At 33.6% G+C, this 17,673-nt stretch overlaps 1 protein-coding gene across 1 annotated transcript; it reads left to right on the forward strand.

Annotated features, from left to right (window-relative positions):
* Nucleotides 1-2,545: 2,545 nt before the first annotated feature.
* On the forward strand, nt 2,546-3,411 carry LOC141390770 (glutathione S-transferase 1-like). The gene has a single exon (XM_073963737.1). The coding sequence runs from the start codon at nt 2,673-2,675 to the stop codon at nt 3,339-3,341; it is 669 nt and encodes a 222-aa protein (XP_073819838.1). The 5' UTR covers nt 2,546-2,672; the 3' UTR covers nt 3,342-3,411.
* Nucleotides 3,412-17,673: the final 14,262 nt, after the last annotated feature.

Consider the following 17,673-nt stretch of genomic DNA (forward strand, 5'->3'; position numbering starts at 1 on the left):
AAATATTTGAAAAAAGCAAATGGGAATTTTTTACGAACTACATAAAATTATTTTTTAAAACGTAAAAAATTTCCGAAGTAAAATATGTTTCTCGAAACAATTTTTCTTGTGAAGAAAAAACAAAATGTTCGAAAATGATATGTATCGGTTTTAAACTTTTGACGAACAAAAGAACAACGTGCTTGTGTACACCCGAAAAACATTTGCCAATCCTTCGACAGTGATATCGTTTTCGAAAGTTGTGCCGGACATTCGAATAATATCCGCACTTGGTATGGGGGGTATTTTAATTTCATAAATATAATCAAGGCATATTTATATAAGGTATATGCATGAATTACAACAACTAAAAAAATTACAAAAACAACATTGTTGTTATTCTTAAAATTTCCTCAGCAAAAAACAAATTCATTTTGAAAATCCACTAAAATAGAACAAATTTGAATCAAAATGTAAATATAAAGCATTCAGACATGGTAGAACTAGAAAAGGTAACAGCAATACCCAGCTGACTGAACTGGGCTGTAATGTTAGTGTCAAATTCCATACGACATTTTTTATATTTATTTCTATGTTCGATGTATATTAGGGATATATATTTTTTAAAGAAAAAATATATTCATCAGAAAAAAACTATTTCCCATAAAGACTTCTTCATATAAATGACATGTAACCTCCTCCAAGTCCAAACGACGTGCCGTACACTAAAACACCGCTTATAGAGGCGGTACAATATTTGTTAATATGTGTGGTATTTTGTTAAACTTGAAAAGAATAAAGCCCTAATAAATGTGTGCTTCTTTGATTTCTAAAACAAAACATTGAAACAGCTTCTCCTTTTTCAATGAATTACCAGCGACCCCAAAAATGTTTGCAAGAATTCTACTTTCTGCGAGAAATTATGCATTTAGTGGACTGATATGGAAACATTCAAATTGAAAATCTATCTAGTTTTCATTCATGTTTTCCAAAATATGCAATCAAATGGGAAAAAAATATTAGTTTTTTAAATTCCAATAATTTATAGACATTTCTTTATTTTGTTTACATTTATCTTTGACACTAACGTTACAAACAAAATCAAATTCCTATTTGGTTGTTGTTGATTTGTATTTGTTGTAGTACTTAATTCCAAGTCGATTTAGCCATGTCCGTCTGTCTGGTGCATGCGATAACTCATGAACGAAGCAACCGATCGGGTGCCAAAATTTGGCATTAGTTATATTTTGTCCAAACTTAGTTTAAGTTCAAAAATTTTCTCTAAAATGGATTGGGTTCGAATATGGATTATATCGGTGCACTCCATCGGGTACCTCCCACACAAAATTTGGGAGAAGTATAGTTTAACAGTTCGTCTCGGATCATTTTGATTTTTTTTCCAAAAAGTTCGTCTTGCGGGCTCTTTTACGTCGGCGCATTTTTTGCGGAGGCATTTCCATACTTCCTGAGATAGTGGCCCAAAATCTCCAAAAAGCCTGCAGGCACCAACTAAACAAACTGTTGAAGGGAGAAACCGATTTGGTCCAAACGTATTATTTCCTACAGCCTTGAATTATGGCCTAATATTGATTACATCGGACGACACTTTCGAGTACCTCCCACATAAATTTTGGAAGGAGTGCACTTTAAAGACTCACCTGGGATCGTTTTTAAATTTTTGGCAACATGTTGTATATGCGGCCATAGCTAAGACGGTAAAGTATTTTCGGGGGCAAATCCGTACTTCCTGAGAGATAGGCCCAAAAACACAAAAAACCCTTATAGACGTCAGAAGTACTGTGTTTCTTTAGGTCCGAGGCTGAGGATATATCTCTGTCGGCACAGCTGACTGATACTTTCTTACTTGTTTTTAGTTATTTCGCAGCTGTTAAGCGAAATTCGAAACTTTTCAATATGCTTTCACTTTTCATTGAACTACTCTCATTTGGAATTGGAATTTATCTATAAAAATGAAGAACTACATATCGCTCATTTATTCAAAGAGTGGCATACGACTTCTACTTTATCTTGTGTCAAATGCCCATGTATATATCTCTAAAACTCAACGAGTTACAGCTTATTTTCCAGGTGTTTGAAATACATCAACAATAAAGTTTTTTGAGTTTCTTAAGTACTAAAGTACTTCAAATCTTGATTGATCTTGCAAAGACATTTAACCCTTTACAAAATATGGTCCAAGTAGTTATTTTATTTTTTGTATAATAATTTTTTTAAGTTGGAAAGTTAAATATCAATCGGTAACTTTAAACGAGTTTCGAAACTTGATTTTTTAAGATGAGTCACTCTTTGAGTTAATCTGTACGTAGCCTTGTCACTCCAACATATTACATTTGGTTTTTCCGTACTTTATAAAGTGGTAAAAGTCGTAAACGATTTTCATAAAAAAGTTGTGTACGGGAACGCAAAATGTGTAAAAGTGGTAAAAATTGTAAAAACTTTTTAGTTCTGGAACAGAGCTATTATTTCATAATTCCACTTTGATTGAGATTTTGCTAAATAAAAATAAACGCTACATTAGCAACAATTAATCTCACACAGACAGATAGCAGTTATCAAGTTGTTGAAATTTAATCTATTAGCATTTCAATTAGTTAGTTGTTTTCAACCGTCCAAAGCGTTCACTACTGGTAACGGAATTCGAAAGCGAAACTATAAAATAATCACAAACAACAATGGGAAAACTTGTTTTATACGGTTTAGATCCAAGTCCACCGGTACGTGCTTGTTTGCTTACGTTGAAAGCATTGAATTTGCCCTACGAATATAAAGTCGTCAATTTGTTGGCTAAAGAACATTTGTCGGAGGAATATTTGAAAAAGAATCCCCAACATACTGTACCAACTCTGGAAGATGATGGACACTTTATATGGGATTCACATGCCATTATGGCGTACTTAGTTGGCAAATATGGCAAAGATGATTCGCTATATCCAAAAGATTTGCTTAAAAGAGCTGTTGTTGATCAGCGCATGTATTTCGAAGCTGGTGTCTTGTTTCAAGGAGGTTTGCGTAACATTACCGCTCCCCTGTTCTTTAGAAATCAAACACAGGTGCCTCAACATCAAATCGATGCCATAGTGGAGAGTTTTGGTTTTCTGGAATCATTCCTCAAGGATAACAAATACATGGCTGGTGACCATTTGACAATTGCTGACTTTAGTATTTTAACATCGGTCACTTCTTTGGTAGCTTTTGCCGATATCGATCAATCCAAGTTTCCCAAATTATCAGATTGGCTGAAAAGTATGCAAACATTGCCTTACTATGAAGAAGCTAATGGTGCAGGTGCCAAGCAGTTGGTTGCAATGGTCAAATCAAAAAATATTACAATTGTACCTTAATTGCATGAAATTGTTTATTCAGTGAATTGTCAATTAAAGAGAGAGAGAGCGAGAGATAAGGAAAAATAAACTATTGTTTTTATTATTTGTGATTGTTTGAAGGGGCGTGTGGCAGGTGGTATTGGAATTATTAAACAAATATTTACTTATCATATACATATGTACATAAATGTAATATTTGAATCACGTCATTACAATTTATCTATGTACATATGTACATCAATTTGTTGTAGAATATAGTATTCTTATAGCTGGTTTATACTAATGCTCCGAAATCCACTGGATTTCATGATTTGTTTATACCCTCCACCATAGTATGGAGGGTATATTAAGTTTGTTTTTCCGTTTGTAACGCATTGAAATACTCATTTGCGACCCTATAAAGAATATATATTCTTGATCAGGGTAAAATTCTGAGTCGATCTGTGCATGTCCGTCCGTCCGTCTGTGTTAATCACTCTAGCAACCACAAAAATGGAGATAGGACGCTGAAATTTTGGGAAAATGCGTTTTTTATTTGCAGGCAGGTCAAGTTCGATGATGGGCTATATCGGTCCACGTTTTGGTATAGCCCCCATATAACGGTACCCCCCCGATATACGGTATTTTGCCGTTTTTAGCTACATTTTCAGACCGATGTAGCTATAATTTGACATTTAGGGTTCTTAAGTGTCAATAAACTTATATAACAAAACTTGTGGACATAGGTCCAAGTTTTGGTATAGCCCCCATATAACGGTACCCCCCGATATACGGTATTTTGCCGTTTTTAGCTACATTTTCAGACCGATGTAGCTATAATTTGACATTTAGGGTTCTTAAGTGTCAATAAACTTATATAACAAAACTTGTGGACATAGGTCCAAGTTTTGGTATAGCCCCCATATAACGGTACCCCCCGATATACGGTATTTTGACGTTTTTAGCTACATTTTCAGACCGATGTAGCTATAATTTGACATTTAGGGTTCTTAAGTGTCAGTAAACTTATATAACAAAACTTGTGGACATAGGTCCACGTTTTGGTATAGCCCCCATATAACGGTACCCCCCGATATACGGCATTTTGACGTTTTTAACTACATTTTCAGACCGATGTAGCTATAATTTGACATTTAGGGTTCTTAAGTGTCAATAAACTTATATAACAAAACTTGTGGACATAGGTCCACGTTTTGGTATAGCCCCCATATAACGGTACCCCCGATTTACGGTATTTTGACGTGTTTAGCTACTCAATAAACTTATATAACAAAACTAGTGGACATAGGTCCATGTTTTGGAAAAGCCCCCATATAACGTTACCGCCCAATTTTAGGTATTTTGACGTTTTAAGTCACATTTCTAGACCGACTTAGGTATAATTTGATATTTAGGGTTCTTAGTGACCAAAAAAATTATATTCGAAAAATTATGAAGATAGGTCCATGTTTTGGTATAGCCCCATATGACGGTACCTCCCGATTTTCGGTATTTTGAGAATTTTACCTACAAGTTTTAACCGAATTAGCTGTAATTTGAATATTTGACATTTGAAGTTTTTAGTGGTCACCACACCTCTCCACCAAAAATTGTCTGAAATTTTGGGAAAATGTGACTTTTGTTTGCAGGCAGGTCAAGTTTGATGATGGGCTATATCGGTCCACGTTTTGGTATAGCCCCCATATAACGGTACCCCCCTATATACGGTATTTTGACGTTTTTAGCTACATTTTCAGACCGATTAAGCTATAATTTGACATTTAGGGTTCTTAAATGTCAATTAACTTATATAACAAAACTTGTGGACATAAGTCTAATTTTTGGTATAACCCCCATATAACGTTACCGCCCAATTTCAGGTATTTTGACGTTTTAAGTCACATTTCTAGACCGACTTAGCTATAATTTGATATTTAGGGTTCTTAGTGACCAAAAAACTTACATTCGAAAAAATTATGAACATAGGTCCATGTTTTGGTATAGCCCCATATGACGGTATCTCCCGATTTTCGGTATTTTGAAAATTTTACCTACAAGTTTTAACCGAATTAGCTGTAATTTGAATATTTGACATTTGAAGTTTTTAGTGGTCACCACACCTCTCCACCAAAAATTGTCTGAAATTTTGGGAAAATGTGTCTTTTGTTTGCAGGCAGGTCAAGTTCGATGATGGGCTATATCGGTCTACGTTTTGGTATAGCCCCCTTATAACGGTACCCCCCGATATACGGTATTTTGACGTTTTTAGCTACATTTTCCGACCGATGTAGCTATAATTTGACGTTTAGGGTTCTTAAATGTCAATAAACTTATATAACAAAACTTGTGGACATAGGTCCACGTTTTGGTATAGCCCCCATATAACGGTACCCCCCGATATACGGCATTTTTACGTTTTAAGCTACATTTTCAGACCGATTTAGCTATAAATTGACATTTAGGGTTCTTAAGTGTCAATAAACTTATATAACAAAACTAGTGGACATAACTCTACTTTTTGGTATAACCCCCATATAACGTTACCGCCCAATTTCAGATATTTTGACGTTTTAAGACACATTTCTAGACCGACTTAGCTATAATTTAATATTTAGGGTTCTTAGTGACCAAAAGACTTACATTCGTAAAAATTATGAACATAGGTCCATGTTTTGGTATAGCCCCATATGACGGTACCTCCCGATTTTCGGTATTTTGAGAATTTTACCTACAAGTTTTAACCGAATTAGCTGTAATTTGAACATTTGACATTTGAAGTTCTTAATGGTCACCACACCTCTCCACCAAAAATTGTCAAGAAAGGTCGATGTATTGATAAAGCCCCCATATAACGGTACCTCCTGATTTTCAGTAATTTGATGATTTTAGCTACAATATTAAACCGAACTAGCAGTTGTTTGACATTTGAAGTTCTGAGTGGTCACACACAAACATAGGTCCATGTTCGGATATAGCTCCCATATAACGGTACCTCCCGATTTTTAGTAATTTGGCAATTTTAGCTAAAATTTTTAATCGAACTAACTGTAACTTGACATTTGAAGGTTGTAGTGGTCACCACACATCTGCATCAACAATTTTCAACATAGCCCCAATATAACGATACCTCCCGATTTTTGGTACTTCGAGGATTTTACTTAAAATGTTTAACGGAACGTAGGTCCGTGTTTTGGTATAGCCTCAAAACAAATCTTCCGATTTTCTGTACCTTAGCTTTATTTTTTGGACGAACTTTCTGTAATTTGAAATTTAAAAGCCAACAAAAATTCTGCAACAAAAATTGTTCATTTAAGTTCATATTTTCGTATAGCCAACATATAGCATTTCCAAATTAAATGAAACCTTTTCCAAATTGAATGAAACTTTTTCCAAATTAAATGAAACCTTTTCCAATTTAAATGAAACCTTTTCCAAATCAAATGAAACCTTTTCCAATTTAAATGAAACCTTTTCCAAATCAAATGAAACCTTTTCCAAATTGAATGAAACCTTTATTTTTATTGAAAGAAAAAATAACCAGAATATTTTGAAAAGAGAAAGAAATAAAAAATTATATGGGTTTTCAACGATTTTTTACTTAAATTCTAATCTTAAATCTTCTATATATATAAATGAGCTTGGTGATAAGTGATTGACTGACTGACTGACTCATCATCAACGCCCAGCCAAAACGGCTAAAGCTAGGAGCTTGAAATTTTACCAGTGGGTCACTGTTGATGCAAATGTGCGAGATAAGGCCGGGTTTTAGAAAATTCGTCCTGGAACCACAAAAAATAACAACAACAAAAATCCTTATTTTTCATTACTATTACGTACTTATTTACTTAGGGGTAGTTTACACTATATGTAAATGTCATATGACATGAAATTTTCCATCGTTATATATTCGCTAATATGTGCAATATTGGAGATTTTCCTTACGCCATTTACTCTGTGCGTCCACACCAGCAAAAATGTAATAAAATTACGTCTTCACATTGCCTGCGTGGGTAGATATGGAATGTTTTTATTTCGTGTCATATGACATTGATATATAGTGTAAACTACCTCTTAGTTGGCCCTCTGCAAGACATGTGTCAAATTAACAATGCTATAACTTCATGATACCGTAAACGATCACACATAATTTCAAATTTTGTAGTTTACTTCTAGGCGCACTTATTTTATCGTAAACCACTAAATAATAGAAAGACAAGACATTTGTTATCTTCCATTGCAACAGATGTCGCAGTTGGTGATAATGATATAAACATCAATTACGCGAAAAATACAAACCGATCCTGATTTAGTTTTCACATAACAGGTGTCGCACAAAAGATTTGCATTCGTTAAAATACAGTTAGAAAAGATGATTACAAACGATGCATTTGTAAAAATTTTGATTTTCAATTTAAAATTAAAACAAAAATTCTTTCAATAAATGATGTTGGGTTTGTTGAACAAATGAGTTGCTGTTGAAGACAACATTAGGGGAATAAATTCAGAAATCGGCCAGAAATAACAACAACTAAAAACTGTATGGACCTCACTTTTTGGTAATAACTAAATGTTTGCAAATCAATGAAAGTGCAATAAAATTGTGCATATTACCACGATTTATTTGCAATTAAGAATTTTATCGTATATGGAGATGCACAGTCATAACTATTCAATTTCAAAATCTGTAATTTGAAGAAATCGCTAAATAATTAATGAAATCAATAATAGACCCCAGGAATATAGGAATATAGGAATTTGGTATGGAAATCAAGGTTGGGAAGTGGTGCTTCTAAAAGGAAATGGTTTGCAAAATTACCAATCATGTGTACGAAAAGTACTAAATGGTACTAAATTTAGTACAATTTAGATTTGGGTGAACGTAAAGAGCTGGAAACCTGAAATTTGGAATTAAGGTTACTGTTGTAGTGTAGGATTGAGATATGAGGGTAGTTTTGGAAATTCATGCTTATGTGTACGAAAAGTACTAAATAGTACTAAATTTGGTACAATAGGAATTTGGGTGAACGGATAGAGCTGGAATCCTGATATTTGGAATTGAGATTACTGTTGGAGTGTAGGATTGAAGAACTTTTGGAAATTCGTACTTATGTGTATGAAAAGTACTAAATGGTACTAAATTTGATACAATGGGGATTTGGGTGAACGGATAATAGCTGGAATCTCGAAATTTGGAATTGAGATTACTGGTGGGGTGTAGGATTGAGGTAGTTTTGAAAATTCGTACTTATGGGTACGGAAAGTACTAAATGGTACTAAATTTAGTACAATTTGGATTTGAATGAACGGATAGAGCTGGAAACCTGAAATTTGGAATTAATATTACTGTTGAAGTGTAGGATTGAGATATGAGGGTGGTTTTGGAAATTAGTACTTATGTGTACGGAAAGTACTAAATGGAACTAAATTTTGTATAATGGGGATTTGGGTGAACGGATAACGCTTGAATCTCTAAATTTGGAACTGAGATTACTGGTGGAGTTTAGTATTGTGGAAGTTTTGGAAATTCGTACATAGGGTACGAAAAATACTAAATAGCACTAAATTTGGTACAGTTTCGATTTGGGTGAACGGATAGAGCTTGATTCCTCAAATTTGGACTGAGGATCACTGATGAAGAGTAAGAAAGATGCACCAAAGGGTTTTTGGAAACTTGAGTGTACGAAAAGTACTAAATGGTACTAAATTTAGTACAATTTGGATTTGGGTGAACGGATAGAGCTGGATTCCTGAAATTTGGAATTGATATTACTGTTGGAGTGTAGGACTGGGGAAGTTTTGGAAATTCTTACTTATGTGAATGAAAAGTACTAAATGGTACTAAATTTGGGACAATGGGGATTTGGGTGAACGGATATAGTTGGAATCTCGAAATTTGGAATTGAGATTACTGGTGGGGTGTAGAATTGAGGTAGTTTTGAAAATTCGTACTTATGGGTACGAAAAGTACTAAATGGTACTAAATTTAGTACAATTTGGATTTGGGTGAACGTATGTATGTAGCTGGAAACCTGAAATTTGGAATTAAGATTACTGTGAAGTGTAGGACTGAGATATGAGGGTGGTTTTGGAAATTCGTACTTATGTGTTCGAAAAGTACTAAATTTGGTACAATAGGGATTCGAGTGAACGGACAGAGCTGGAATCCTGAAATTTGAAATTGAGATTACTGTTGGAGCATATGATTGGGGAAATTTTGGAAATTCTTATTTATGTGTACGAAAAGTACTAAATGGTACTAAATTTATTACAATTTGGATTTGGGTGAACGGATAGAACAGGAATGCTGAATTTTAAGTATTTTAATTTTATTTATTTTAATTTAAAGTATTAATTTTTGTAAACGGAAAGAGTTAGAATTTGCAACCCGTTCGCGGTAGGCTATAGAGGTAGAATTTGGATTTGGGTGACGGATAGTGTTTGAGTCCTGAAATTTGAAATTAGGATTACTATTGGAGTGTAGGACTGAGGTAGTAAGGGTACGAAAAGTACTAAGTGGTACTACCTGTGGTACAATTTGGATTTGGGGGAACGGATAGAGCTGGAATCCTGGAATTTGGTCAGACTGCTGTTGGAGTATAGGATTGAGATGGAAGTAGTCTTTGAAATTCGTACTTATGGGTACGAAATGTACCAAATGGTACAACTTGGATTTGAGTGCACGGATAGCGCTGGAATCCTGTTATTTGGAATTATGGTTACTGTTGAAGTGAAGGATTAAGGTTGTTTTGGAAAATCGAATTGTACAGAATTTGGTATAATTTGTTTTTGTGTAAAGGGGTTTTTGGAAATTCGTCGTAGAAAGGTATGAAAAGTGCTAAAGTGTACTAAATATGGAATCCATTGTATTAGGCAAACGCGAAGAGCTAGAAATCTGAAATTTTGAACGAATGGTCATTGATGGAGAGTTAGGAAGATGTACCAAAGGGTATTTAGAAACTCGACCTATAAGTGTACGAAAAGTACTAAAAGTTTCTAAATTTGGTACCAATTGCATATTTTTAATGGATAAAGCTAGAATCTTCAAATTTGGTATGGGAATCAGGGTTGGGAAATGGCGTTGAAATAAGGAAATGGTTTTGGAAGTTCGTATTTATGATTACGAGCAGTACTAAATTTGGATTTGGGTGAACGGATAGAGCTGGAATCCTAAAGTTTTGAATTAAGATTACTGTTGGGGTGTAGGATTGAGATAGTTTTGGAAATTCGTACCTTTGGGTACGAAAAGTACTAAATGGTACTAAATTTGGTACAATTTGGATTTGGATGAACGGATAGAGCTGGAATTCTGAAATTTGGAACTAAGATTACTGCCGGACAGTAGAATTGAGGTAGTTTTGGAAATTCGTACTTATGCACTAAATTTGGTACAATTTGAATTTTAGTAAACGGATAGTGTTGGAATTAGGAATTAAGATTACTGTAGGAGTGTAGTATTGAGGAAATTTTGAAAAGTAGTACGTATGGGTACGAGAAGTACTAAATGGTACTAAATATGGTACAATATGGATTTGGGTGAACGGGTAGAGCTGGAATCCTGAAATTTTTGTTTGGGAAAGAAATGGTACTAAATTTGATACAATTTGGATTCGGGTGAATTAATAGAGCTGGAATCCTGAAATTTGGAATTACGATTACAGTCGAAGAGTAGGATTCAGATTGTTTTGAAAAAGCAAACTTATGGTTACGAAAAGCACTAAATGGTACTAAAATTAGTACATTTGTATGTAGGTGAACGGATAGCGGTGGAATCCTGCAATTTGAAAGTATGATTACTGTAGCCCTGTTGCGTTGAGGAAGTTTTGAAAATTGGTACGAAAATTATAAATTGTTCTAAATTTAGTACAATTTTAATTTGGTTTAACGGATAGAGTTTGAATCCTGAAATTTTGAAGTAAGATTACTACTAAAGTGAAGGATTGAGGTAGTTTTGGAAAATCTTACTTATGGGTACGAAGAGTTCGACTTGATACTAAGTTTGGTACAATTTGGAATTGGACGAACTGATACAGCTGGAATCTTGAGATCTGTAATTATTATGGAATTTACTGTAATTATTTTGTATTAATGTCCGTGTATGGCTGGGATATGTCGTCGAAATACGTACCATAAGTATACGAAAATTACTTAATGGTACTCAATTTGTTTTTGGGTGTAGGGACAGTGCTGGAATTTTTATTTTTTGGAGTTAGGGTGTGTATTGGTGTGCAACGTTGATCTCGCTGTTAATATGTAAGGGTGAGATCTTTTTGAAAATCGAACTTAAGGGGTACGTACAGTACTAAGATAAAAATAAATATTTATTAAAATTGGTATTAGTGCGACCAAATTTTCAGTGTTTGTCATTTCACATATTATATATTGTTTATTTGTTTTTTATATCCTTTCCGCATACGAAGTAGCGGGCATTTTGCTAGTAATGACATAAAAGTGTAACTCCCTGAATGTTTTGCTTCCTTGAACTTAAACATTTCATAATTTTTGGTCATCAATTAAGGTTGTAGCGAAATAATCCTAAAGAGAGAATTTAGGTTTAAAAAATTCCTAATAATAACAGGGGCTAATTGTATTACCTAATGAAGTGGTTGACGATTTGCTGCTTAGGGTATTCTCAATGGGCATGTTCCTTACATAATTGGAGTAGCCCTGTTAATTGAACTTTGGATACTATGCTCAATCACGTCAACGGTATTACGATCTATTGTCCGATCGCGTAGTTCAGAATAATTTTTATGCAATAACTTAATAAGTAAACGAACACACATAATGATGAAATTAAACCAGTGTAATTTTAAGTTTTTAACGCCATATTCAGCAATGTTGAACCCAATAGTAAAGGCATTTTTAAAAACAAAATTGTGTGCCAGAGTGGTACTACGCGATCAGACAATAGATCTTAATGTCGTTGACGTGATTGAGCATAGTAACCAACAGCTCAATAAACAGGACTGCTCCAATCAGGGACGTACGCAGGGGGGGGGGGGGGGGGGGGCGGGCTCAGGGGTCCCCCCCCCCCGAAATGGTTTGGTCGAACTAAATTTGTTAAGCTACTGTAACTAGTTATTATATTTTTTCTCATAAAAATGTTTGTATGTTTGCAGATTTCAAATTAAAACTTATATTTTCTTAAGTTTCTGAACAGAAAATGTACATGATTAAGAAGTTTTGTAAGAAAATATTTTAAAACTTTTTGTTTGTATGCTGTTATTGAGAGAAACTTCCAATGAAATCTGATTTACTCCTTTATGTCATATCATTCCACTATCAAATGCGAATTCCTTAATGAATATACTCCAAGTTTATTGTCATATTCGAACTATATAGAGCTCTCGAGGCTTAAAAATCATCGTGTAACAACAAAATAACGAGTTCAGTATTGTGGAAATGGAAGTACAGTTAGTCAACTATATTATTGCAAACGATGAATTTTTAAAAATTTAGATGTTTAATTAGGAATTACTACAAGAAATTCTCTCAATAATGTTGGGCTTTTTTAATGGTGGCAAAATTAAACGGCAAGCGTTTTATTTGAGAGATTCCATCATGAGAAAGAATATATTTATTGAGGCTAAGCGACAAATTATTTTCTAGTTTTAAGTGCATTTCTAAATAAAACACTGAAACTTAATTTTTTTTTAAATTATTTTTATTACATATGTGATATATTTCGATTGGAATTTATTCAGAAGCCAAAAATATGCCGTCCCAAAATTTGACAAAAATAGGCGTTGCATCAAATTCCGCTGTTTACATATCATTGAGCTAATATTAATCGGGGTGCACTCATTGATATGAGAGAAGGGTCCCTTGTCCCTACTGGGATGTTTGTGGACCAATTATATGTTATACATTTTTAATATTCTTAACTTGGAAAATTGGCGTTGTTTAGCCCCTTCAGCTACATGTTTAAATTTTAGACAAATGGACAAGTAATACGCTGGGGTCCACGCAATTTGTAAAAACTTGGAATTTCTCAGTCATGATAGGGACAATTTGTAGCATCGGAGGAAGACGTGGTTTTCTTCACAAAACTCATTATTTTTATCTCGTCGAGATATGAAGATTGGTATACCACATTGGGGGTCTCCGACGAATATTTCGCGGTGTTACATGAATGTTTCCCAAAACAAACTTATCCCAGCAAAAATCCTCATTACAAACCTCCTTTCCCACCCATTATTTTAACAAGGGCATGTCGCGCGAAATATCTGGTTATTTTGTAACCACTGAACAAAGTAGATGTAACCACTGAAATTAGTAGATACTGAGTAGATTCTCACTACTTATTTCAGTGGATACAAAATAACCAGACACTTCGCGCAACATGCCCTTGTTAAAATAATGGGTGGGAGAGGAGGTTTGTAATGAGGATTTTTGCTGGGATAATACCCCTCCCCACATAGTGGTGTAGGGTATAAATAAAGAAGGACAGAATTAGTTACTCTATCAAGATGTCTACCAGTGGACAGTTACACCAAAGTTATAAAAGAGAGTAAATATTAAGAGAAAAGGTTAGTTTGTCAACTGGTGCTGAACTAAACCTGTAGTGTCATAATAAATGGAAGTTAATTGTGAGAAAAAGGTTAAAAACTTTAAAAGTTTAAATATTTAAATCCGAAAAGTGCAAATATAGAGATTTGGCATTAGAGGTAATCTATTTAAACCGTGTAAATCGTGTGAAATAAGTGTTTCTATAAAAGTTATTTCTAACTGACATATTTTCGAGTCAGTCCGAGCTGTTTATTATGCCCATATGAGAACCAAAGGGCCTAAAAGACGACCTCAGTTGATATAATTATTGCACTAGCGGCGAGGAAATAATCATAAAGGCATTGGTTTCTTCATGTCAGACTAAATTGACTTATACATTTTGCTGGAAAATCCTTTGAAACGATATGATATGATTCCATTAATTTTTTTATAACATTTTATTTTACATACTAGGAGACCCGGCGAACTTCGTCTCGCAATTTGTTAGGTACAGAACTTGATGGCCTTTATTCAAACCTATAATACTATTATTGCTATCATCTTGTTCAGTGGCAAATATTTCTTTGTTTTGAACTGTGTAGGATGATCTTTGAAGCAGATGCACATTAGATAATTGTACTTTCGACAATTGTTAGTTTGACGAACAGAGAAGGTACTGAGAGGCAAAGTGTTTCTGTTTTCTTCGACTCTCTCTCCTATAAACTGACAATCGCTGCGAGAAAATTAGCAACTGTAAATCGGGACAAAGATATATTTTTTTAAGCAAATAACACATTTTGCGATATAAATAAAAATAATCGGTGGCATAGTTGAAGCAAAATAATATCATAACGCCCCTATTCGTTTCATAACACTGTGCGACAACAAAAAAAAAATGACGAGGAAAATCGAGTAGATTATGAAAGTAGAGCTAAAAGTATGAGACACGTGTATCGGCGTTTTAAAAGTTTACGTCGGAAAGTAACCAGAATAGGCGGGGCAAGTTCCGCCCATTCTTAATTTTTTCGAAATATTCGAGTTAAGATATCTTTGAATATTTTGGTTAAAAATGTTAACCCTCATGCCGTTCATCAAAGGGGTCTTTTTTGTCCTTTTTTCAAAAATCTTTCAAAAACTCCTTAAAAATGTGATTGTATCAAATCCAAATATTCTACAAAATTGTTCGCCATAAAATTTTACTGTAGGTCTCAGCATACACCAAATCTGTAACTCTTGTCTAATCGCCAGGAATCTCTAAAAATGAAAAACACGTTTTAGGGTTAAAGTCGGACTTCATCTGAGTCAATTCAAAATTGTCCCACAAAACATAATTTTAGACAGATGATGTCAGAGACAAAATATTCCTCGTCATATTTCACTATGGGTCACCAAAGAAATGAAATGTCTATTTACATTTTTTAGCATGAAAAACTCTGTATCAATTTTGCTAAAAAAACATGAAAATATTTCCCAATTTTTTTGATTAAAATTTTTTCCTTCTTTTTTAGAGTTGGTACATGGAAGTAATATTAAACTTGGATACAGGTGAAAAGTGTCAAAGGATGAAAAATTCTACACAAAATTTCACTATGAGTTTCAAAATAAACCATATATCTATGTATACTATTTCCTTAAAAAATTAGATTACAAATTTATATATATTAGGATGAAATTATATGTTTTAATTTTGGATTGTTAATTTTACATAATTCCATACTGGATCAAAATCTAGCAAAATCGTTTACTTTTTGGGAATATTGTTAAAGAAAGAAATGTTCCAAATGAAATTTCATTATGGGTCTCTGAATAAAAGAAATCTGTAACCATAACGTATAACATTCTTAGCAGTACTTGTTTTGATATATATGTTTTAGGGCCATATTTCCCAATTTTTATACAGATTGTCGTTTTGATTGGATACTGTAAATATCATATTGATGGTTTTTCGTTATAAATTCATACAGAAGATGTTGTGCGTTCCATTCATAATGCTTTTGAAATATTTGTGGTGCATATATATTTGGAATATAAAAAACCCACATTGGACCTGCCCAAATTGCGTATTTTTAGTACTTTCAACTTAAATTCCGTAGTTTGGATAAGCCATTGGTTGCTTATATTGTTAGTGAAAATACATTAGAGGTCTACGGCTATGGTCAAGTGAAATTATATGTGTCATATGGGCTGTGCTCAAGTGAAAACATAGGTGTCATATGGGCTCTCACATGCAGAATTTGGTGTGGTCCAAAAAACTACAATGATGGGACTAAATCCTACTTTGGTGGCATTTACGGAATTAACACTAGCATTTGACATAAATAGCTGTATCATGAATGACTATAACGAACCCAGTTACGATATAGTCATGTATGTCAATTTCTAAGGTTTATTCCGTAAATGCCACCAAGGTAGGAGTTAGTCCCATCATTGTAGTTTTTTCGACCACACCAAATTGTGCATGTGAGAGCCCATATGACACCTATGTTTTCACTTGAGCACAGCCGTAGACCTCTATTGTATTTTCACTTACAATTTAAGCCACCAATGGCTTAACCACACTACGGAATTTAAGTTGAAAGTACTAAAAATACGCAATTTGGGCAGGTCCAATGTGGGTTTTTTATATTCCAAATATATATGCACCACAAATATTTCAAAAGCATTATGAATGGAACGCACAACATCTTCTGTATGAATTTACAACGAAAAACCATCAATATGATATTTACAGTATCCAATCAAAACGACAATCTGTATGAAAATTGGGAAATATGGCCCTAAAACATATATGTATATCAAAACAAGTACTGCTACTGCTATGTTATGGTTACAGATTTCTTTTATTCAGAGACCCATAATGAAATTTCATTTGGAACATTTCTTTCTTTAACAATATTCCCAAAAAGTAAACGATTTTGCTAGATTTTGATCCAGTATGGAATTATGTAAAATTAACAATCCAAAATTAAAACATATAACTTCATCCTAATATATATAAATTTGTAATCTAATTTTTTAAGGAAATAGTATACATAGATATATGGTTTATTTTGAAACTCATAGTGAAATTTTGTGTAGAATTTTTCATCCTTTGACACTTTTCACCTATAACCAAGTTTCATATTACTTCCATGTACCAACTCTAAAAAAGAAGGAAAAATTTTTAATCAAAAAAATTGGGAAATATTTTCATGTTTTTTCAGCAAAATTGATACTGATATTTTCATACTATAAAATGTAAACAGGCATTTCATTTCTTTGGTGACCCATGAAATTTAACGAAGAATATTTTTGTCTCTGACATCATCTCTCTAAAATTATTTTTTGTGGGACAATTTTGAATAGACTCAGATGAAGTCCGACTTTAACCCTAAAACGTGTTTTTCATTTTTAGAGATTCCTGGCGATTAGACAAGAGTTACAGATTTGGTGTATTCTGAGACCTATAGTAAAATTTTATGGCGAACAATTTTGTAGAACATTCGCATTTGATACGATCACATTTTTAATGAGTTTTTGAAAGATTTTCGAAAAAAGGACAAAAAAGACCCCTTTGTTGAACCGCATGAGGGTTAAAAATTTTAACAAAACTATTTCCCACACCCTCCTAAGTCAAGTTGCCAAAGACACTATATACCTGAAATGCAAGGATTCCAAGATATCTAAAGTCGAATATTTCAAAAAATTTAAAAATGGGCGAAACTTGCCCCGCCTATTTTGGATACTTTCCGACGTAAACTTTAAAAACGCCGATACACGTGTCTCATAATTTTAGCTCTACTTTCATAATCTACTCGATTTTCCTTGTCATTTTTTTTTGTTGTCGCACAGTGTTACCTTCCATGCTAAAAAATTTCGTAGTCATGACAACGTTGTTCCTATA

This window comes from Musca autumnalis, unplaced genomic scaffold, assembly GCF_047663935.1.
Source record: "Musca autumnalis isolate F117 unplaced genomic scaffold, ASM4766393v1 scaffold_1, whole genome shotgun sequence".
NCBI lineage: Eukaryota > Metazoa > Arthropoda > Insecta > Diptera > Muscidae > Musca > Musca autumnalis.